Source organism: Acipenser ruthenus, chromosome 4, assembly GCF_902713425.1.
Source record: "Acipenser ruthenus chromosome 4, fAciRut3.2 maternal haplotype, whole genome shotgun sequence".
Taxonomy (NCBI): domain Eukaryota; kingdom Metazoa; phylum Chordata; class Actinopteri; order Acipenseriformes; family Acipenseridae; genus Acipenser; species Acipenser ruthenus.
In genome coordinates this window covers 99,565,230-99,589,179 of record NC_081192.1, presented here as the reverse complement: position 1 = coordinate 99,589,179, position 23,950 = coordinate 99,565,230, and the positions used below count along the sequence as shown (strand labels likewise).

Sequence of the window (23,950 nt, the reverse complement as noted above, 5' to 3'; positions counted from 1 at the left end):
TGTTGTTCAAGGTTTTTTAAAGTGGAAAATACATGTTTAAAGTATAATTTTTAAGCATTGCATGTGATATTAAACAGAGCTATGTGAAGTTTTATAGTGGGCCTTTAATGACTTATTCCAAATAAATAGGTAAGCACATTTGTCAGCTGTCACAAATCTTGGCAATATGAAAGTATATGCAACCATTAAAATGCCGGAATATCCATAGTTATTTGCAACACTAATTGAATTCATTACTAATCATTGTTATACAGTTATATAAATCAAATTAACATCCTCTATAGGCCAAGAGAAAGGGACATTTTTTATTTCTGAGATCTGCTTTATGAGAAAACAGCAATCTGCACCACTCAGAAAATGTTTAATTTCCACAGCATTAGAATTCAGTAGGCTATATGTTCTGATTTTAATATAATTTTTTTTTTTGAGGGGTGGCTTTGAAATGTAGCTTTTGTATCATGTTTGTGATATTGGGACCAAGCACAGCAATTTACAAACACTGGCTTGTTTTTAGCAAGTCTCCATTTCTTTTTTCTGGGTCCTTTTCTCTACATTTTCAATGAAATAAAACTATAACCTGAATGCAGGAAACATTTGACACACCCCTGTGAACACTTCTGTGAATAGCAACAGCACAAAAGTCTGCAATAAGGTGTTACTTGCAATGTATAGAGCTTATATATACTGTACCATATAGTAGTGCCCTATAGTGCTTTTTTTAAGCAATTGCAATGGTAAAGGCAAATATTGTGTGATAACAGTACAACTGACAAAAACAAAGCTGGAAGAAACAGTTCAATAATTCTAATATCTTGTTACAATGCAATGTCACACAAACAAGTATGTTTTTATTATTATTTTTACAAAATAGGGTCAGTATGTTTCACATGTTATGTTAGTCCTTCAATATAATATTTTTGCTATTTCTGAATTTGTTATTATTCTTTCAGGGTACGGAAAAGGAAAGAGAGGAAATTGACTATGAAAGAAAAAGTGAAGCGTATAAAGATCTTGTCACACTTCTAAAAAACAAGTCTCCACATTTTGCAGAAAACATCACTAAGCAGGTATGCTTACACTTAGAACCATTCTTTACCGTACATATAAAAATACTGTATGTTGATTTATTGCTGCAATGGGAAAAAAACACATACCAGTAAACCCAAGTATTTTCAAAAGTATAGATGATTATTGATACACTAGATACAACTGTATCTGATTTAAAGTGACATATCCTATTGTAAAAGTAGACATTTATTTTAGTTTTAAATACATACATTTTGAAATACTGAAGTGTAGCAGCTTCTGCCACATCTATGACCCTTTATATTATTGAATGAATTATTTTCATTCAAACAATATTTTAAATATTTTTTAAATTAATTTCTTCTTTTTGTTTTCAAAGAAAACCATAATTATATAGTTTTCATATGTCATACCATTCAAGGCAGGCAAAGTAGCTGAAAAAAGCAATGAAAGTATGTAGCTAAGCATTTCAGTTTAAGAGCAGTCACATGACACTCTTTTAGACATTCAGGGTATTATTAAACACAATCAGTACATTGTAGGTTAATGTCAAGGTCACTCCACCAGGTAGCTTTGAAAACATGATACATTCTACTTTGTATTATGATTGATGCAATCTGTTATTAATAAGATTGACATCATAGATGTTGTGAACTAGGATGAATAACTGCATCAATAAACTCCAGCTTTCACCTTTGTTTCCACTTTCTAATACATGCTTTCACTTTCTATTGCCATAATATTTTGAATAGTTTACATCTAAAAAATAACTTTATAAAACTAGTAAAACATTTAAAATCAGCCTGTCAAACATATTTGTATTTTATGTTTTTTTCTTTAAATTACAACGGAATATTCTGCAACAATACCCTGTGACATTCTGTAACAATACCTGGTGACATTTATTCCCCAGATTAGTACAATATACATTATATTATTGTTTACTAAAATTTGGGTCAATGTCCTTTAGCAGCTTCTCTAGGGGTAGGTGGCTAACACCTGCTTTTGGGTGTAGGGAGGCTATTGGCTTGGTTGTGAGATTGGAGTACCTTCATTTTTTTTGCGCTTGTGTAGGGATTGCTGCAGTGAAGGAAAGTAATGGGGGGTGGGGGTCCAGGTCCAGGTCCAGGTCCGGTTTTCTGTGATGTTCTTAAAATCACTAAGCAGGTATGTGCTCTTTCAACAGAGTAAGGGAAAGCAAAGTGTATACAGTAAAAAGAAGCTAGCTAACAACAGGAAATTTACATGCGGCCATGTAATCATTCCTGCGGTAACCTAAACAATACCTCTTGATAATTGTAAAAAAAAAAAAAATACCAAAAAAGGTTTAAGGCTTCAAGTTCAAAATGTTATGGACATTTATTTTTTCAACAATAAATGCGATTGGCAGCCAGTAGTTGGCAGTGGGTAGGTTTGGCCTTTTACAACCTTCAAAAAAATCAAATACTGTTGGATAAAATAACACTGAAGATGGTTATAAAGGAAGACATGAGGAAAGGCTCTGTTTATTAGGATAGGCAGCAATCCCAGAACATACTGTTTAAAAGAAGAATCCAGGCTTAGTCTGCTTTTTTAGTTTAATGACCCCTACTGTTAGACAAACTCATGTCACACAACCACAACCATCTCAGAATGATGGGCAAAGCTTTTGGAGATTTTGGAAGGAGAGCAGCTGCACTAAATTATAACTATGGAAACATACTCTCTATGCATTGTTTTTGTTTGAACAGTGGTTTTCTTTTGGTTTATCCTCATGGTGAAAGTCAACTCCACAGCCAACATAACATTATTTTTTATTGTCTTGCTGTATTTTTTCATCATTCCTATGCCATAAACAAACAGTTTAAAAAGCATTTTAGGAAAGTTAGTTATTATCAATGTATCCCTTGAAAACATCTTGTTTTATTTTGCAGCAATTTTTTTCCCTAGGAAAATGTATTAAGAAAAAGTTAACCTTTCAGACATTTTGCTATGTCTCATTGCAACCTAAAGTAGGTAGAAGCATGAAACTAATTTTCACCATTTAGACCATACTAATCTCTTTGTAATTGTCTCCAAATGTAATCTTGCATGTCAAAAATGTTCTGTGCTAAACAGTTCATTCTTTATTCCATTATTTCAATACTAGAAACATAACTAGTGTGGTTTCAAATAGGCTTGAACTTGATTGATGACATCCAAAGATAACAGAAAGAAATCTCTAAAACTATACTGCTGTTTCCAGTGCAAGCACGCAGTGATCTTTTCCTACTTTTATGGGATTACACATTCATTGTAACCTTTTAGATTGCCAAAAAAGACTGTACATAGAAAACTGTTGCAGGCAAACTATTCACTTTCAATCGTTGTTTTTGTTCATTTGATGCAATTCTCAGAGCAGATGTAGTTGTGTGTAAGCAAGGAGAGTAAATTGATGTATTTAGAAGAAGGGTCACATTTTTCATGAGGTTTCCATGCGGGGCAGTTTACACGTGAAATGGCAATGTGTATGCACGTTTGGGAGAATTAATCGTTTAAATCAGGTTTGTGGACGAAAAGAATGGCCAAAGAGAGGGATAGGGTAAATCTCATTTACTCATGTAAATGAGAAAACACACAGGAAAATCCACGCCCAGTTTTGCATGGAAACCTGCATTTCATGTGTAAATGTTAATGAGCGTCTTCATCCTTAACTATAAATATTGTAAGGGAGCAGGTCAGTAGATACTGTGGATTCCAAGACGGCAGGAAGTAGTGGCTGATGGGTGGTTTTATGGTTAGCAGTAGAGTAGTTCACCTTAATGATAATGCTGGCGGCTTTTTTTTATTATTGTTTTTTGCTGTGTCTGGTCTGTCATGTTGTATATCTCTTGTGGGCTTACAGTTCTGTATAAAACCACTTACCACGAACTGCGTTATGCCCTTGATATAGTGTTAAAGTAGCTGTTTGAGAATACCCTTGGTGTAAAAACTACGCTAAAGTTAAACACTAAGAGCAAGTAAGCTGCTTACTAAATGTCTGTAACTGAATTCCCTAGGTTTTGATCCCAGCTATGTCCAAAGACAACGCGTGTCCGCCCTCCATTCAAAATCACTGGAGCGTGGCGGAAACCTGGGCATTAATAAGTGTAGTTGGTGACTTGGATGTGTTGAGCAGTGTTGCCAAAGAACACTCGGCTAAATCTACTTTCTCCCTCCCTGGAAAAATAATCAGAATTCTGGTGGTCTTTCCCCGCAGGGTGTACCATGTGGTACATGAAGGGCTGCAATGCCAGATACCACAGAGTTATCCGGGCATTGCTGTCCTTCATTGTGCTTAACAACTTGAGTGGGGCGTGGTCAGTGATGAGATCAAATGAGTGCCCCAGCAGGTAGTATCTTAAAGATCTGGGCAGCAGTGTGGAGTAGTGGTTAGGGCTCTGGACTCTTGACCGGAGGGTTGTGGGTTCAATCCCCAGTGGGGGACACTGCTGTTGTACCCTTGAGCAAGGTACTTTACCTAGATTGCTCCAGTAAAAACCCAACTGTATAAATGGGTAATTGTATGTAAAAATAATGTGATATCTGTATAATGTGAAATAATGTATAATGTGATATCTTGTAACAATTGTAAGTCGCCCTGGATAAGGGCGTCTGCTAAGAAATAAATAATAATAATAATAATAATTAAAGAGTGAGTAGCTCATTTAATGGCCAAACGCTCCTTTTCGACCACGGAGTAGTTGCGCTCCCGAGGGAGCATCTTTTTACTGAGGTACAGGATGGGGTGTTCTACTCTGTACTCAGCTGAGAATGCCAGTCTATACAGAGCAATCGCCACTCTTTTTTTTCCACTGGCACAGGAGGCAGTACATAGTTCCTTTTTGGCTGCAAATCTTCCTTTACCAGTTCCACTATATTGCTGAATGTTGCCGTGGTGACGTGAAATGACTATCCACTGCAGATCTGAAAGAGTGATGCAGCACAACCTCTTCCCACCAGCAAGACGCACAGGTATGTGTCCACACCGTCCTTACGCTAGCCATTGGCATTAGATAACAAGGCATAAGGATTTGCTGGTAGAGGATGCTTAGAGGTTCAAGCTCCTGAAACAAAGGGAAAACATCCACTTTTCCCAAGACATCCTTGGGAGCATACGTGGAAGATGTGTGGCACAGAGCTTTACAATCTGCCAGTTTTCAGCCATGGTGATCTGCAATACCTGTGTTGGTCAGTTTCATTTTATACCTCCCAGTTCATTTTGAATGAATGAGCCGTAAGATAAATTAGTTGAAACCGGTTTCAATACTAACGACATGCCACCCCGCCAGTGACATTAAAAAAACTATTTGGGCAAGAGCAGTAAAACACATTATTAACCAACCAGGCACAAGGTATTTTGCTTTATTACAGTAGCTTAGATTCACTTGTGTACCAGTTCTCTTTGCATGGAAACCACATTTTCACAGAATTTCACTAGTAATTTTCAAAAACAGCGTGAGTACTTTACGCATAGCTAATTTACATATAAACCCCCACCTATCCCCTCGATTTGCATGACGTCTGGTGAAAAGCCCGGTTCACTCAAGTAAAATAAACTGAGCGAATGGAAACCCAAAAAAAGCATTTTACACAAGACATTTTTCTCGAGCAAATGTCACAAGCTAAAAAATAAAACATACATGGAAACTCCTCCATTTGATGAACAGATTTGTACCATTTAATGTATTAGATTTTAATGTTTTCTGTGTTCAGCTGGAACATTGACATATATCATCTGATTACAGTGAAGTTGTCATTTTAAAAATGCAATTCAGTATTCCATCACTAACCTAGTTAGATCCCCCATAGGACACTGCGATCACCAGGGAACCACCAGGCCACTCAACTATTGGTCAATTTTGTTGTGAATAATTTACTTTATGAAAGGCACTGGATTTGCAGCACTGGAGACTGAAATACAATGCTATTGAGTCACAGACCAGGTAAAGCTTCCCTACTTTGCTCCTCAAGCCTGTCAGTGGAGGGGGCTACTTATTAGGAAAGGGATGTGAACAATTCAATCTCAGTGTCCATTCAATCCTTGGTCTTTACAATGTTCCCAGTTCCCATCTCCAGTTGTGCTGAATTGTGTGGTGTTTTTTTTCTGGTTACTGATTGCTAAGTTGAGACCACAAACTCCTCTAACATGTGACATACAGTCACCATATTTAACCTATTAAGAACATAAGAACATAAGAAAGGTTACAAACGGGAGGAGGCCATTCGGCCCATCTTGCTTGTTTGGTTGTTAGTAGCTTATTGATCCAAGCAGCTTCTTGAAGGATCCCAGGGTGTCAGCTTCAACAACATTACTGGGGAGTTGGTTCTAGACTCCCACAATTCTCTGTGTAAAAAGTGCCTTCTATTTTCTGTTTTGAATACCCCTTTATCTAATCTCCATTTGTGACCCCTGGTCCTTGTTTCTTTTTTCATGTCGAAAATGTACCCTGGGTTGACATTGTCAATACCTTTTAGAATTTTGAATGCTTGAATCAGATAGCCATGTAGTCTTCTTTGTTCAAGACTGAATAGATTCAATTCTTTTAGCTTATCTGCATATGACATGTCTTTTAAACCAGGAATAATTCTGGTTGCTCTTCTTTACACTCTTTCTACAGCAACAATGTCCTTTTTGTAGTGAGGTGACCAGAACTGAACACAATATTCTAGACGAGGTCTTACTAATGCATTGTAAAGTTTTAACATTACTTCCCTTGATTTAAATTGATAAGGCCTGTGACGGCTTCTGTACTGTTACTATAATTTATATGTTGAACTTTCTGAATCTAGAACTGGTAACTTAGATGCAGCTATGGGCTGTATTTTCTCCTGTTTGTAAAGGAGAAAATGTAATGTTAACAAAATGAGAAAGCATAAGAGACCTTGGTTTTTGGGAATGTTTTTTACGATTAGTAGGGTTTTTTCTACATTAAGAAAAAGTTAATTACAGGCTGGAGTAAACACTTTGGAAGTCTAGCCTTATGAGTTTTAAACATTTAAGATCTGGGATTCTCCTTAACTGGGTGTGATACACCAACTTTCCTCCTTATTTCTTGGTAGTGCCATGGGTGGTAAGCCAACCTCAACATTACGTTATGATGTACTTTACTGTTGGTGACATATTTCAGATACTGTAGGACTTTGCCACTATCATTTCTTCTTTGTGGTCAAATTAATATGTATTTTGACTATAGATGGAGGCTTTAAACACTTGCCACGCACAGCTGATTTTCTAATTAAACAGCAACATTTTGGTGTCCAGAATATTGATTTATAAAACATTTTTGTGTATGAAAAGGTCATATTTTGGACTGGCTCGTTAGGCTGTTTTTAATTTGTCGCTGTTTAAAACAATTTTTAAGATTCTATAGTCATGCTAGCTTTAGATGGCAAATGTTACAATCTTTTCTAACACTTTTTACACTTTGACATTTTACATTGAAAAATACAAAACAATTGAGCTAGTTTGCCCTTAATGTATATGGCATTACGACATTGGCTTTACTATATGTCTACAAGTTTTCCATTGCTACCTCTATTCAAGGAGGCAGTGTGGTCCAGTGGTTAAAGTCCAGGGCTTGTAACCAGAAGGTCACCGGTTCAAATCGATGACTATGACTGACTCACTGTGTGACCTTGAGCAAGTCACTTAACCTCCTTGTGCTCCATCCTGCGGATGAGATGTTAAATCAGTGTCCTATTGTAAGTGACTCTGCATGTAATGCACAGTTCACAGCTTACCTCTGTAAAGCGCTTTGTGATGGCGGTCCACTATGAAAGGCGCTATATAAAAAAAATAAAATAAAGATAAAGATATTAGTTGCTTTTTTTGCACTCTTTGTTGTGCCAGGCCCACGAGTTGTGCATATGTAGAAATACTGTCAGGTTTTCTAATGAACATTAAAGTTTAAATAGGTCACAGCTTACTTCAATTCAATTTACTATACATAAGGTCAAGGCTGTCTTGATCTAGTTATATCACTAAATGGCACAGTGCCAGTTGATTTCTCTGTCTTTCACTGCCAGGAGTCCTAAAACTTCTCCAAAACTCTTCAACCCAAGTTCTCATCCACTCCAAAATGTCGTAATTTTGTCTATACTTTACGGTATACTAATTATACAAAGGGTTGACAGCAAGATGCTAGTTATGACACTTCAGTTTTTCACGACCAATTTTGCGACGGCATTAAGACGCAGAGTTTACATCGGCCTTAAAATTGGCCTGTATGTATCATGACACTTTTGGCAAGTTAAGGCCGTGTTAGCACAGCCAAAATGCGCTCCGCCGCTCATTAGCCATGCACTTTAAGGCGTGTCAAGCTGTAATTATATGCATGGGTAAATTGCAGGTGGGGCTCATTTGTAAATTATGTCTGTGATGTTAAAATGAGATTTATGAGGCGGCAGAACAGCTGATAGGAAAGAGTATTATGGCAGCAGTCATAACGTATTTCTTACGACGGAGAGTGCAGGCTCCTAACCTTCCTGAACAACCCAGGAACAGAGGTAGAATACTGAGAAGAAGGTTGAATATTTAGGAGTCTGCATTACCCTTTTAGATCACCATGAGGATGAAATTATAGCTTGATACCGGCTATTTCATTTTGTACAATTGTTTGTATTCGTCCTATAATAAACTTGATTCATTAAGTTATCCTTTTCATTATGTAGATTTGGTTTTATCCGTCATATAATAATATAATATAATATAATATAATATAATATAATATAATATAATATAATATAAAGTCAAGACACTTAGTCAACACAGGTTATTTCTGCCTCTCCAGATGAGCTACCATGGCTTTAGTGGGTTAAAACCTGAACATTTTATTTAAAACACAGGTTAGCCCATTTTGAACTGTCATTTCTGCCTCTCCAAATGACCTACCTATTGTTCAATTGAGGTAGCCCATTTGGAGGGAAGAAGCTATTTTTCAGATTAGTTTTTTAATCTGTGCTACCAATAGCCCATTTTGTGCACTGGCGCAGCGCATTTAAGCATTTAAATGTGCCAGTTTACGCCGTATTGTGGCCAGTTAATACATTCGGGATGGGGTAAAATTTGTCGCCAATTTAGCGCTGCATCGGTAGATCTTGATACATGTCCCCCCATGTGCTTAGCTGTAGAGGTGCTCACATTATTTAATGCAGAATTATGCCGCATAATTAATTGAGAGCTTACCTTTGAGTGTTGTTAAAAATATTTTATTACAATATTAGAGTGGAATTGTTCTTTTTATTGTTGGAATGTTGTGCTTGCTTTGCAGTATTGTTTTGATAAAAAGAGGCTTAGTTTCTGCTTATGGAAAACTTGCCATGTTTCCCTCAAAAAGAAATAGAGAAGCAACATGTCAGATGTCGAAATGGAAAATTTACTATACTTGAAATGGTCATAAAGAACCTGTAGAACTTTTCTTTTTTTTTTTTTTTTACAACCTAAGTCTATATAATTTTATAACCATTGTTTATTATTATATATTTTTAAACTTTTGAGTAAGTGTTGCAATACAACTGAATTCTTTTTTTTCCTGTTTTGAACAGGATTTTGCAATTTATAAAGAACCTCCATCGACTCAAAAGACCCAACATGTGGAATTGGTTGATACTGAGGAACAAGGCCAAACCAAAAGGTCTTACGAGAATCAAGAAAAGAATGTGCATGAGAAGATGAGACAACAGCCTACACAGAACAAGCCAACCCCCCCAAAAAAATTGGAACCATCTTTAAAGTGGAAGAATCTTAATTTAACTTCTTCCCAAGAGTATGTAATCATTTAACTTGTATAGTTAAATTAGTTTAAAGGTTATAGTGTTTATAGATACAAATCTGCATTTCTGCATGATAGGCGAACGATAAAAAAAATATTTTGGAAATACATAAGTGCCACTTTAGTTGTGTGTAATGCTTAATGAGTATTCTGTCTGATCCAGTGAAAAGGACGTAATCATTAATGTTTTACTGGTTTGTTGAAGCCATAAAATAAATAAGCCACATTCTAAGTTGGTGTTCTAACATTAAAGTAAATATTGCTAGGTATGAAAGTTTACTATTGTTGTGCTTATCTTTGTTTTGTGCACGTTTTCATCTTTTCGCGGATGTAATGTTTACTCTCTAACTTGCCAACCAAACACCCCAGTTTTCTTTACTATGTATAACAAACTTTGCAGTAAACTGCAGTCTTTTCCTCTGGCATAATTTCCTGGTGCACCAAAAGAGGTCTCCTGGAGAAACTGTGTTTTTCTCAGAGCTCAGTGTGTTCTGTCCAGACTAGAGTGACGTGCACAGCTCTGCAAGAACGCATCCTGTTTGATAAGAGCTACAAGATGTATTACTATTGTTGAATCATGTGTTTCAAGTTTTATTTTAAATAGCACTTTAATGTAGTAATTGTTTCCATATATATTGCGTCGTTTAAGGTCATTATTATAGATTATTAGCTAGACATGCAAGTAGATTTTATTTTTATTTTATTAGATTGTAGCGTTTTTTGTTCATCGCATACAAGCTTAAAAAGTGTTTCAATTTGTTTGTAAACTACATTGTGGTCTATGATTTTATGTAGCTTACATGTTATGCTCAAAATATTTATCCTATTTCTTCATGTGGTTTATTGTGTGAATATTTATTTTAAAATATGGAACTGGAGTAATCATGAGCTATAGTTTTTAAGACATTTCATGTTGTTTTAGTTTTGTTTTGGTCTGAATTTCACCCACTCCCTCCTGTAAATTAACATGGTCAGCTGCTATCCTCATTGAATAAAGTTAATTGTGGCCACTTACTTGTAACCAGTGGGCCCTCATAATTGCAAAAATAAGAATGTGAAAAAAAACATGAAAGAGTGCATGTACTGGTTAAAATATAAATATATTGTATTATAGCTAAATCAATTTAAAAGTCTATGAGGCTAGGAGTGTATGAGAAAAGTTTGGTAACAATTTGTGCAAAATGAAGCCAGTTATTGTGTTCACCATGTAGTGTTACAGACACGATGGACAGACACGATTAAGCAAAATTATGAAAGAGCAAGGCTGATTTGACAGTACAGTTATGTTTCAATCAAAAAGCAACGTTGCATTTACTGCTACATGTTCAAATTGCCCTTCCTGTTGGGCATAACAGTTTTTTAGGCTTAACTGTCCTTACCGTAACAGAGGTAAATAGATCAAAATTGTAATATTGTATAATGGCAACTTACTGCAGAAGCATATGTAAAATAGTAAACCCCCTTTTTATATATATATATATATATACCAGTATTTGGTTGAAAGTTTACTTTGCATGAGCTGAGTGTTATGTAATCATTTTAATGTTCAATCTGAATCCAAAAAGCAGTGCAATGATTCAGAGAACGGGAAAACGTGTACAAAATGCTGTTAAACTTTGTTTGTTAAACTATCAGGTCTATAAATATTTCCTTTAAGTAAATCAATATAATGTAGGTACACCACTCATGTTTTTGGAATTAAGATACTGGATTGTTGGGGCTTTAATAATTTTACAATTTAAATGTATTTTTTTTTAGGGAAAAAAATGAAAATTTCACAATTATAAAGACTGGCAAACCCGATAAAGAAACTGCAGCAAAGGGAAGGATCCCTCCTCGGAGTCCAGAATTTAAAAACAAGGCACATTTTTCTTCTGCACATTTACCAAGAAGACCTTCTGCACGAAAAACGTAAGTTTGTCGGGTGGGATAGGTAAGCTTCGTATATTTTTGTTTTTTGAATTTCTTATGAACTATAATTTGTATATGTTTTTAATTATTTAATACGATTTAAAATGTTATTTTCATATTTAAGAACAGCACAGCACGGAACACACCTTCCCCTCTAACACCAACATTAATTTAAATTAACACCCGTGATCACCTTCTTTATTTATACACCTGCGGTTGGAGCCAACCCAATATTCCCCACACAAACACACACGTCAGTTCAGCAGGGCTTTCGTCCTGCCACAATGCTCTATACATATTTTTCCGTTTAACACTGAAACTATAAAGTTATCCTTGGGTAGTCTTTGTGTTAGTTGTTATACTGAAGCGTTCAAACTGTACATTACTGTGTAAAATGACTTGCTGGTAACATTCCCTAGGTGTGAAATTTAAGATGATTTAAAACCAGAAATTAAGACAAATATGTGTCCTTCTATTTGTTAAATAAGTAAGACTCCTGGGGCTAGGGATGAAGATTTCAGTGAGAGTTCTTCAGAGAGTGAAGAAGATGAAGACCAGCCTGATCGCCGTCAGGAGTCAAACACAGACTTACCTTCGGAATACTGGCAAATTCAGAAGTTGGTAAAGTACTTAAAGGTAAGAGTACAACTTGTTTCAGTAAGAAGTATGTGTTTATGATGAGCTGATGTTGATTTAACATGTAATATATGAACTCATAGTCTGTTGAACAACTGTTTTTTTTGTGTGCCTTTAATGAATATAAAACTGTATTTATTAATTCAAAATTCCTATAATAGAATTTGAATTACTGACACTGTACAGTATTATACAGGGTCACACTTTGTCCATTTTCAGGATCTTGAGAATTCTACGTCCATGAAATTATACATATAATATTCTCTTTCAGTTCTTAATAAGTGAATAAATACTTCATTAAAATAATGCATTTATTCAAGTCAGTATGTCTTTAACAGCAAAGGAATTATGGAAATTACAAATACTGATAAGGACTGCATTACATTCAAGTGTTTGCTTTCACTGTCTAAAGCTGAAGGCTCTTAACAAAAACAGGTTTAAAACCTTTTGGTATATCTTAATTAATATTTCATAAACGGGTGCTGTTCTTGGTTTGAGAAATAAGGTCTGTAAAAATTGTGCCACACCATTCTTACTTTTAAAAGAAAATTGATTCCCAGAAGTATCTGTTTTGCTATGACTTTTATTAGAACAGTAATTAGCAAAGTTGAGTGCAGCAGACCAAGCCCTGGTTGTGTTTATATAAGTATTTGAATGATTTAGTTGTCAGTGAAAATAAATAATGTAGAAGTGGCATGATTTAACATACAAGATATTTCTGTTTAGTCCAGCACAGTGTATATCATTACATTTTGTTTAATGAGGTGGTTAGTCAGTCTGCTACTTGGCTTTGTTCTTCGAAAAAAGGGACAATTTAAATACATTCGCAGTGCCAGGTACAGTAGAGCTGCAGTTGCAACATACATATATCAAAATGTTAGAGGAACATTGTATTGATGATGTGTTCTTGACCATGCATATGGAGTTTATTAATTGTCAAGAAAAAAATTACACTCTGTTTTCATTGCCTTTGTTCCCGCATATATACATGACAAATTAACTTTAGAGACTGCCAGAAAAGCAGTGTGTATGAGAGGGAGAAATATGAAAACCGAATTCAAGTGTTGGCAGATCAAAAAGGGCTGGACCAATGTTGAATGAGATTGTATTGCTACTAGTTTGGCCAGGTAGGTTAATCTACAAAGAATAACTGACAATTTGGTATAAAAATATTATACTGTAATGTTCTCTCTAGTTCTAAATAATGACACCAGAGTGTAGTTGATCTTAAGCGCCAGGAGCAGTTTTCCTATACAGTGCAGGAAGACTGAAGGTAGCAAAGCCATGTGCTCCCTGGTTTTGTCACAGTTGACACAGTTGATGTCACCCAAAACAAGCTAATTAAAACTACTGCACTGCAAATCTGTGGGAGGACTTAAATGGCCCAAAAAGTGCAATTTTAAGATCTTGATTACAATACATTTGTAACTATTTAAGAAATAAATAGTGTCATAAAAATGGTTATAAATAAGTATTTGTTAGTAATCAGCAAGTCTTAAATAAAATGATTTATGGTCTTATATTTGGACTAATTGCCCTATAACATTTTCTCTTTGGAAAGATGAAAGGAAAGGTGCAGTAATAGGTAAGGGTTAAATACATTGTTCTTTCGTGCCCACTAAAACGGAAATTACAGATGACAATTGCAATAGTTTATTCTCAAATGTGTTTTGCTCATTAACAAACAACTGGACACGTTTCCCTGAATTAATTTAGAGAATGCTTTTATTTGTAGACATTTTTGAAGAGCATTCATTGGCAATAGAGGGCTTGAACATATGCAGAACACCTGAAATGTAACCATTTATAGCATTATACTTTCCATATTATTTAATTGGCATCGATATTTGGGTAACCACAGGGTATTTGTTTTACAAGCAGAAACTAAATTGCCTAATTAGCTAGCATTAGATATATGGCAACAAAACAGTGTTTCATAGAACTTGCTTTAACGGGCTGTTACCAATTATTTGCTAAACAAATTAATTGGAACTGGCTCTAAACTCTCAAGCAATAAAAAAGCACTATTTTTACCAATATGATTAATAATAAAATGTAATTATACCTTAAGACTTTTCATAACTTGTTAGGTTTCTTTAACTGAAAGTTATATTTGCGCCCCTGCAGTTTAACAGCTGGTGCTTACTGCAGCTCTGTATTTAATTTATGCTACATGTACCAATGCTGTGGCTTGCAGATGTTTGGCAATACAGTAGGATTTCTGTTATATTTGAAAAGATAAATAAGTAGGCTAATTATTTTAATAAAAGGGATTCGCTCATTAGATATATTCAAAACACAATATAAAGGAATGGGAAAAAACACTTTAAAAATGGAAAATCAATAAGGATTTGCATCTTTTGTACTTAAAACTTTAACTTAATAGTGTAAAACATCTATCACACATTTGTTGATGCTTCTGAAGCTGAAGAAAATAATTTTTTCCATTGAAGTTGAAATAACAAGCATATTTTATGTGTGGGCAGTGGCAACTATTTGTGTAACTAAAGCTCCTTTCACACTGGCATGCTCTACCCGGGTCGGAACCTAACCGGGTCAGGACCCGGTGTCATGCGGGACGACTACACGATTTCACACTGCTTTTGATAAAGCAAAGTTGATCTGGATGACTGATGCAAGTAAACAGTATGTGTATCAATGCCCCGGAAGCAGCTTGTTCCATACGCTTCGATCCAAGCTTGGATTGAACTGTCTGCCCAAATGTTGATCAGAGCAAATGTTTCTTCATCCCTGCTGCAATCTGGCTGATGGTGTCTCTCAAACAACAAAAATATATTGAACGGAATTGTGACAGTCTGGCTCGCAGTGGTGAGGTTGATGACGTCACGGACCAGGAAGTAACTCAAACCAAAACAGTGGATGGGCGGGTGAAGCTGAATGCTATTGCACTCAGCGTGGATTTATTAAGTAAATAAACAGAAACAAAAGATTTAAACAATGAACAAAACACCAAACAAAAAGGCGCGATGGCCAAACAAATAGAAACAAGTATATTTGTTTAAATATAGCAATTGTTAATTTTATATGTTCTCGTGCTCTCTCTCTCCGCTCTCCCGTACTCTCCTCTCTACACTCAACCCCGAGTCTCCAGCCACAGTATTTCCTGCCGCGAAAGTGCGGCTGGGGGAGCTGGTATTCTGACCTCCCCCCTTCTTCGTGGCCGGCAGCTGCCCTTCATGGGGCTCCAGCCACAGTATTTCCTGCCACATGGCAGGACTGGTAGCGACCCCAGGCAAAACAGGACCCTCGGGAGGCGAAGGTAGCATCTGCAGACCTTCGGCAGGCAATGGCAGCCGCAGCGGACCCTTGGGGGGCGACGGCAGCAGCAGCGGATCCTCAGGAGCAACAGGCAACAGCAACAGGCAGCCCCGGGCGATGTGGAGCAACAGGCATCCTTGGGCGAAGCGAGGCAGGCACCCTTGGGCGAAGCGAGGCAGGCATCCTTGGGCGAAGCGAGGCAGGCATCCTTGGGCGGTGCGAGGCAGGGCAGGAGCAGTCCTTCCCATGACGGTGGATGTGGAACCAGCAGGTATTCACCCTCTGCTGGTGGAGGTGGGAGGGGAAAGCAGTCCTCCCTCGGCGGCTGAGGCGGAACCAGCAGGCATTCACCCTCTGCTGGTGGAGCTGGGAGCGGCAAGCAGTCCTCCCACCGTGGTTGAGGCGGAACCAGCAGGCATTCACCCTCTGCTGGTGGAGCTGGGAGCGGTAAGCAGTCCTCCCACGGCGCTTGTGACGGAACCAGCAGGCATTCACCCTCTGCTGGTGGAGGTGGGAGGGGCAAGCAGTCCTCCCACGGCGGTTGAGGCATAACCAGCAGGCATTCACCCTCTGCTGGTGGAGGTTGTGGAGGTAGAGGCAGCTCCTGCTGCTCTGCTCCTGGCGGTGGAGGTGGCGGAGGCAGAGGCAGCAGGTATTCTTCCTCTGCTGCTGGAGGCCTGGGCGCTGGATGCTCGCGCTCACCCCTTCTGGGCGCCGGATGCTCGCGCTCCCCCCTTCTGGGCCCTGGATGCTCGCGCTCCCCCCTTCTGGGCGCCGGATGCTCGCGCTCCCCCCTTCTGGGCGCCGGATGCTCGCGCTCCCCCCTTCTGGGCGCCGGATGCTCGCGCTCCCCCCTTCTGGGCGCCGGATGCTCGCGCTCCCCCCTTCTGGGCGCCGGATGCTCGCGCTCCCCCCTTCTGGGCGCCGGATGCTCGCGCTCCCCCCTTCTGGGCGCCGGATGCTCGCGCTCCCCCCTTCTGGGCGCCGGATGCTCGCGCTCCCCCCTTCTGGGCGCCGGATGCTCGCGCTCCCCCCTTCTGGGCGCCGGATGCTCGCGCTCCCTCCTTCTGGGCGCCGGATGCTCGCGCTCCCCCCTTCTGGGCGCCGGATGCTCGCGCTCCCCCCTTCTGGGCGCCGGATGCTCGCGCTCCCCCCTTCTGGGCGCCGGATGCTCGCGCTCCCTCCTTCTGGGAGCCGGATGCTCGCGCTCCTCCCTTCTGGGCGCCGGATGCTCGCGCTCCCTCCTTCTGGGTGCCGGATGCTCGCGCTCCCCCCTTCTGGGCGCCGGATGCTCGCGCTCCCTCCTTCTGGGCGCCGGATGCTCGCGCTCCCCCCTTCTGGGTGCCGGATGCTCGCGCTCCCCCCTTCTGGGCGCCGGATGCTCGCGCTCCCCCCTTCTGGGCGCCGGATGCTCGCGCTCCCCCCTTCTGGGCGCCGGATGCTCGCGCTCCCCCCTTCTGGGCGCCGGATGCTCGCGCTCCCTCCTTCTGGGCGCCGGATGCTCGCGCTCCCCCCTTCTGGGCGCCGGATGCTCGCGCTCCCTCCTTCTGGGCGCCGGATGCTCGCGCTCCCCCCTTCTGGGTGCCGGATGCTCGCGCTCCCCCCTCCTGGGCGCCGGATGCTCGCGCTCCCCCCTTCTGGGCGCCGGATGCTCGCGCTCCCCCCTTCTGGGCGCCGGATGCTCGCGCTCCCTCCTTCTGGGAGCCGGATGCTCGCGCTCCTCCCTTCTGGGCGCCGGATGCTTGCGCTCCCTCCTTCTGGGCGCCGGATGCTCGCGCTCCCCCCTTCTGGGCGCCGGATGCTCGCGCTCCCTCCTTCTGGGCGCTGGATGCTCGCGCTCCCCCCTTCTGGGTGCTGGATGCTCGCGCTCCCCCCTTCTGGGCGCTGGATGCTCGCGCTCCCCCCTTCTGGGCGCCGGATGCTCGCGCTCCCTCCTTCTGGGCGCCGGATGCTCGCGCTCCCCCCTTCTGGGCGCCGGATGCTCGCGCTCCCTCCTTCTGGGCGCCGGATGCTCGCGCTCCCTCCTTCTGGGCGCCGGATGCTCGCGCTCCCCCCTTCTGGGCGCCGGATGCTCGCGCTCCCTCCTTCTGGGCGCCGGATGCTCGCGCTCCCTCCTTCTGGGCGCCGGATGCTCGCGCTCCCTCCTTCTGGGAGCCGGATGCTCGCGCTCCCTCCTTCTGGGCGCCGGATGCTCGCGCTCCCTCCTTCTGGGCGCCGGATGCTCGCGCTCCCCCCTTCTGGGCGCCGGATGCTCGCGCTCCCTCCTTCTGGGCGCCGGATGCTCGCGCTCCCCCCTTCTGGGCGCCGGATGCTCGCGCTCCCCCCTTCTGGGTGCCAGATGCTCGCGCTCCCCCCTTCTGGGCGTTGGATGCTCGCGCTCCCCCCTTCTGGGCGCTGGATGCTCGCGCTCCCCCCTTCTGGGCGTTGGATGCTCGCGCTCCCCCCTTCTGGGCGCTGGATGCTCGCGCTCCCCCCTTCTGGGCGCTGGATGCTCGTGCTCCCCCCTTCTGGGCGCTGGATGCTTGCGCTCCCCCTTTCTGGGCGCTGGATGCTCGCGCTCCCCCTCAGGCGCTGGAGCCTGCTTCTTTGCCTTCTTGGCACCACCCCTCCTTCCCTTCTTCGGGACCAGCAGTTCCACCTCCTGCCATGGAGGGGGTTGGTCAGGTGGTTTATGCCCGACCTTGCTGACGGCAAAGCACCACTCCTCCCCTTTGAGGCAGGTTTCCTGATCCACCTGCGGCGATGATATGGCCTTCAGGTGGATCCACTCCTCCGCAGTCTCCACCTCACCTCGATCAAAGGCCTGCACAAAGAGGGGGTCTTCATATGGCACACCTCAGGGAGGTGCCCATACTCCAGGGAGGTGCCCATACTCCAGGCAGGCGAGGCACCACGTAGCCCCTCCTTCCTTTACCTCCCTCTGATGCTCATGCCACCTCTCCATGTAGGCATCCACTTTATCCATTTTTTTTTTTCGAACACAAAAAAACACTATTTGAAAAAGAACAAAAAAAAAAACCGTCCTTTCCTTTCCTGGTCCGGCTGTTGGAGGCGTTGTTTATCCCACTCTGACACCATATGTGACAGTCTGGCTCGCAGTGGTGAGGTTGATGACGTCACGGACCAGGAAGTAACTCAAACCAAAACAGTGGATGGGCGGGTGAAGCTGAATGCTATTGCACTCAGCATGGATTTATTAAGTAAATAAACAGAAACAAAAGATTTAAACAATGAACAAAACACCAAACAAAAAGGCGCGATGGCCAAACAAATAGAAACAAGTATATTTGTTTAAATATAGCAATTGTTAATTTTATATGTTCTCACGCTCTCTCTCTCCGCTCTCCCGTACTCTCCTCTCTACACTCAACCCCGAGTGCAGAGAGCTGCAGGTTTATATACTCTGGCCGAGGGATTAACTAGTTGTTAATTATCTTATTACCCCTCGGCCAGAGTCTGCACGCGTTTGGTAAGGATGCATGACTGTCAGCTAGTTAAATAATCAGTAGCTGATCAGCCATGCATCCTCACGGGGTTTTTAAATATAATAATAAAAGACGCGGCACTTTTATCTGCGCCACAAACAAAAATACAAATAATAATAAATAGGGGCGGTACACTCCGCCACAGGAATAAACAAAAACGTTCCGTGCGGAAGTACAACGTTCATGCAGCCATGCCTGTTTGTTATTTCGTCATCTTATGAATGGCCGTCATGCATTGTGTCTCGCTCAACCCAGGTCAAAGCGTGTCAACCCACATCCTGAGCTGAGTCGCTGGGATCCGGGTTAACCCGGGTACGTGGTTTCACACTACGTGGGAGTGTGACCCGGGTAGCCAGAACCTGGGTCCGGACCTGGGTAAAAGTGCCAGTGTGAAAGGGGCTTAAGATGCAAAGATGCACACAATTATTGGCTATTTTTATAACGACTTTTGGCAACCAAAATTGAACTTTCTTTTTCTAGAATATTGATGTTATCATACCGTCATCGTACTACACTTTTCTAGATTTTGGAAATATGTTTTCCAGTATAAATGAACACCTGGAAGGGGTAGACCAGTTTGGTTCAATTAACATTTTTCCATGTGCGAAAATACGTAAATATCCAAGGACAAACTGAAGAATAATCATCTTCCTGTTACAGAAATACACTTCCTTATCTGCTGTAATCCAACTGTACATTTTAAAGAACTGCTTATCCCACAACTTAAGAACAAATAACGCAAGGACCAATGAAACTTTTTATAAAAATAAAAAAAAGACAAACAGGGAAATGGCATAGAGCTGCATCAGTGCTTCCCTGCAATTGTCAAAAGTACATTCTCACTTTTAGAAATATAAATTACAAACACAGTATAAAGTCGAGATTGAAAAAAACACTGAAATCTCAGCAGTATGCCGAACTCTCTGTGTAGCTCAATAAATAAAGCCTTAGCTTGTGTTGCTTATGGTAGGTCATTGCATCAAATCCTGCTGTTGGAAAGTATTTTATTGCAAAGGTACTTCTCTTATAATTATAGTAGTTATATTTTTATTGAAAACACAGCCATGGTTAATTTGTACTTTTACAAATAATAATTACATGTACTCTAAAATCAGCTACAAAGCACTGCTGCATTAATTCATACTTAATCCTATTGTAATAATTTCTTGCTGGTTGATGAGTGTGGTTTGTATTAGATCAGAATGTATACATATTTTTTAAATATAAGACATTTTATCTTCCTGTGTATTTTTGGAAAATTGTGAAAAAATAAAACGTGATTTGAAACAGAACATTTTATGTAGACCTGCCAACGGTGAAAACCAATGAATTGTACTTATTTAAAGAGTTGACAGATGTGATGAATACTGTAAATAATTTAGGAGGGATTAGTATTATTCCTCATACAACAATATAAGGACTGATGAGAGCCAAGCTACTTACACTAAATGCTCTACTTCCTGTAACTGCATTACTGCATTACATTTTTCATTAACTTGTAACTGTAATTTTAACACGTTACATTTTTTTGTGAAAAAAATATGATGCAGTTACTTTTAGTTAAATATTTTTTTAAAAAGGGCTACGGCTAATGCATAACTTGGAAATCAGAAAGTGCTACAATACAGATAACAACAGACAGATCAAAACCCTTTAGATGAAGGTGTATACAGGGCTCTAAACTGGCAACAAAAAGGGAAAGGCCAGAGTGTAGGATATTCTGTAATTTTGCTTAGAATTCATATATTAAGGTCATTATTGGCTACATAAATAAACAAATACAGTTTAACTTAATAATAACTATTTATTTATTCAGAATTATTATTTTTATTTTTATTTTTTTTTAATGATTTGTCAACCAGCAGCTTAGATTCAAGCCTGCAAGGACATAGCTCCCTGCGCTGAAGCCAAGCATTGACTTTTATCGCTTATCCACGGGACCGTTTTTGTTCAATTTTAATTTGCCCCCGCGGAAATTTGCAGTAAAATGTCCTAAAATCTGCAAAGAGGAAATGTATTTTCTGCGGCAATTACTTTTCAATGAAAAATAGTGCAAATGAGTATTAATAAATAAGAGAAAGTAAGTTAACAGTTAGTTAAGTAAGCAGTAACACACAACAGGTGTGCGAAAAGACATAGGCCTATCTTATGCACGCCAGGTGTGTTGTGAGGCATAGGCCTCGTGCCTTCAACCACCCACAAGTGCAATAAGGTATATGTCTTACCGCACACCCTGGAGTGGGTTATTGCACTTATTAAATATAAAATTACTCTCTTTATTTGATAAAAAGAAAACAAAAAACAATAACATTTAAATTAAGCTTTATGTAATGTATCATTCTTTATGTAATGTATCAAAATTTTGCGTTTTATGTGTTGTGTATGTGTTGGTGCATGGAGTGTGGGTTATGTAGCACAGGTGATTTAAAATATATTTTGTTGTATTTAGGCACGGGGATTGCACAATCACTTCACGTGCCGATAAAATGTGTATTATTATGTGGGCACGGGGAGTGCACAAATTAGTTCATGTGCTGGGATTGAAATTAATGATTAATTAGTAATTGAATCCCGGCACAGCTGTATATATAGATGCACGATTCACTCACTCGGTGTTGGTGTGTTCGCAGTGGAGAATGGGAGAGATAGAGAGGAGAAATAAAAACAAAGAAAATCATAACAATTGCTACTCCTGCAGGGGGACCCGCATGATATTTGTTTAGGGTTCGTCCACTGTCTGTTTTGTCTGTATTTATTTTGCCCAACATGCTGTTTTGTTCTGTGTGTTGTTTTGTGTTTAAATCTTTTATTTATAATAAACCGGCACAACAGCGCAATTCACTCACCACTCTGTGTCCAGCATTTCCTAGCCTGATGCCACCACCAGCCAGTCTGTTCACAGTCCTATATATAGTCTTTAAAAGCTACAAATTTGCTAGAAAAACATATTACTGCTGAGTACATTTTTTGCAGTTTGAAAAAAATGAAATATAACTGCTAATTTACATGTTTTATACCCTTTGGAAAGTAAAGCTGACATTTAAAATAACTGTTTCACCTAGCACAATAATCACGCACTGCCCCTTTATTTCTTAATTCCTCCAAACGCACTGCTTACGTCTCTTCTCAACACTAGTTTAACCCTGACTTCTCCAGAACCTAGATTCTGCAGAAAAATTCACAACTTTTCATTTTTTTGCTATGCATTGAAAATTCTGCAACTAGAGGCTAATTCCGTTTTTTTTTTCTGCGATCGCAAGGGACTATTTAACAGCATATATTCTCCTCAGTTTAACATAAACTAAACTCAGAAATGTCGTTCCCGCATTTAACATACAAATTGCAGAGTAACTATGTTACATTTATGGATGAACTGATAAGATGGACAAATAATGATAATAAACACTGTAATACAATATAGAATAGTATTTCCTACCGTTTTGGTTTTGTTGTGGTAAAAATAAGGAAATTAAAATAAGGGGATAACGGCAGTTAAGAACATAAGAAAGTTTACAAATGAGAGGAGGCCATTCGGCCCATCTTACTCGTTTGGTTGTTAGTAGCTTATTGTTCCCAGAATCTCATCAAGCAGCTTCTTAGTGGATCACAGGATCAAAGGTGCAAGATACACCCCAAGGTTTAAATGGGGAGACTGATTATGGAAGTGACAATTACTATTGGAACATAAGAACATCAGAAAGGTTACAAACGAGACGTGGCCATTCGGCCCATCTTGCTTGTTTGGTTGTTAGTAGCTTATTGATCCAAGCAGCTTCTTGAAGGATCCCAGGGTGTCGGCTTCAACAACATTACTGTGGAGTTGGTTCCAGACTCCCACAATTCTCTGTGTAAAAAAAGTGCCTTCTATTTTCTGTCCTGAATGCTCCTTTATCTAATCTCCATTTGTGACCCCTGGTCCTTGTTTCTTTTTTCAGGTTGAAAAAGTCCCTTGGGTTGACATTGTCAATACCTTTTAGAATTTTGAATGCTTGAATCAGATCGCTGCATATTCTTCTTTGTTCAAGGTTCTTTTAGCCTGTCTGTATGTGACATGCCTTTTAAACCTGGAATAATTCTGGTCGCTGTTCTTTGTAACTGCATACAAAGAACATGTATCTCTTTCTGCATACAAAGAGCATGTATCTCTTTCTAGAGCAGCAATATCCTTTTTGTAGCGAGGTGACCAGAACTGAACACTTTTCACTATATATCCGAGCATTTTGTTGGCCTTTTTTATAGCTTCCCCACATTATCTAGATGAAGACATTTCTGAATCAACATAAACAACTAGGTCTTTTTCATAGATTCCTTCTTTAATTTCAGTATCTCCCACATGATATTTATAATGCACATTGTATTTCCTGCGTGCAGTACCTTACATTTTTCTCTATTAAATGTCATTTGCCATGTGTCTTCCCAGTTCTGAATGCTGTCTAGATCATTTTGAATGACTTTTGCTGCTGCAATGGTGTTTGCCACTCCTCCTATTTTTGTGTCGTCTGCAAATTTAACAAGTTTGGTTACTGTGGTGGCTTTTTAATAAATGATTTTCCTACTTGTTAGTTTTTGTAAGCTAGGTATCCTATATATTATGACTCGTCATCCAGTCACTGCTTCACATATCACTTCCAACTCTTAACTTATATAGAATAATTCCAAGCGTATAGACTTCCCAATCTTCCGAAAACAATAAGCTTTTATTTACTTACATCCAATAATAGTCAAACGAGTGGAAAATTCTTCCAATACAGCAATATGTCTCATGACAGTAACTCCATCCAAAAGCATAAACAAATATTTTTTAGTTTAACTATTTTCTTATCCTTATGTCTTTATATCCTT

General features: G+C 40.2%; 1 protein-coding gene across 3 annotated transcripts in view; it reads left to right on the top strand.

Moving 5' to 3' along the window:
* The window catches only part of LOC117400736 (outer dynein arm-docking complex subunit 2-like), an 86,327-nt gene that overhangs the window by 4,305 nt on the left and 58,072 nt on the right, over positions 1-23,950 (top strand). For 2 of the 3 annotated variants that reach the window (XM_034001035.3, XM_059023217.1), the window contains exons 7-10: positions 951-1,067; positions 9,571-9,791; positions 11,556-11,708; positions 12,197-12,344. In XM_034001035.3, coding sequence (XP_033856926.3) covers positions 951-1,067; positions 9,571-9,791; positions 11,556-11,708; positions 12,197-12,344 — 639 coding nt within the window. Of the gene's footprint in view, positions 1-950; positions 1,068-4,888; positions 4,999-9,570; positions 9,792-11,555; positions 11,709-12,196; positions 12,345-23,950 lie in introns of those variants that run through there. The other variant, XM_034001036.2, reaches the window with a different exon arrangement.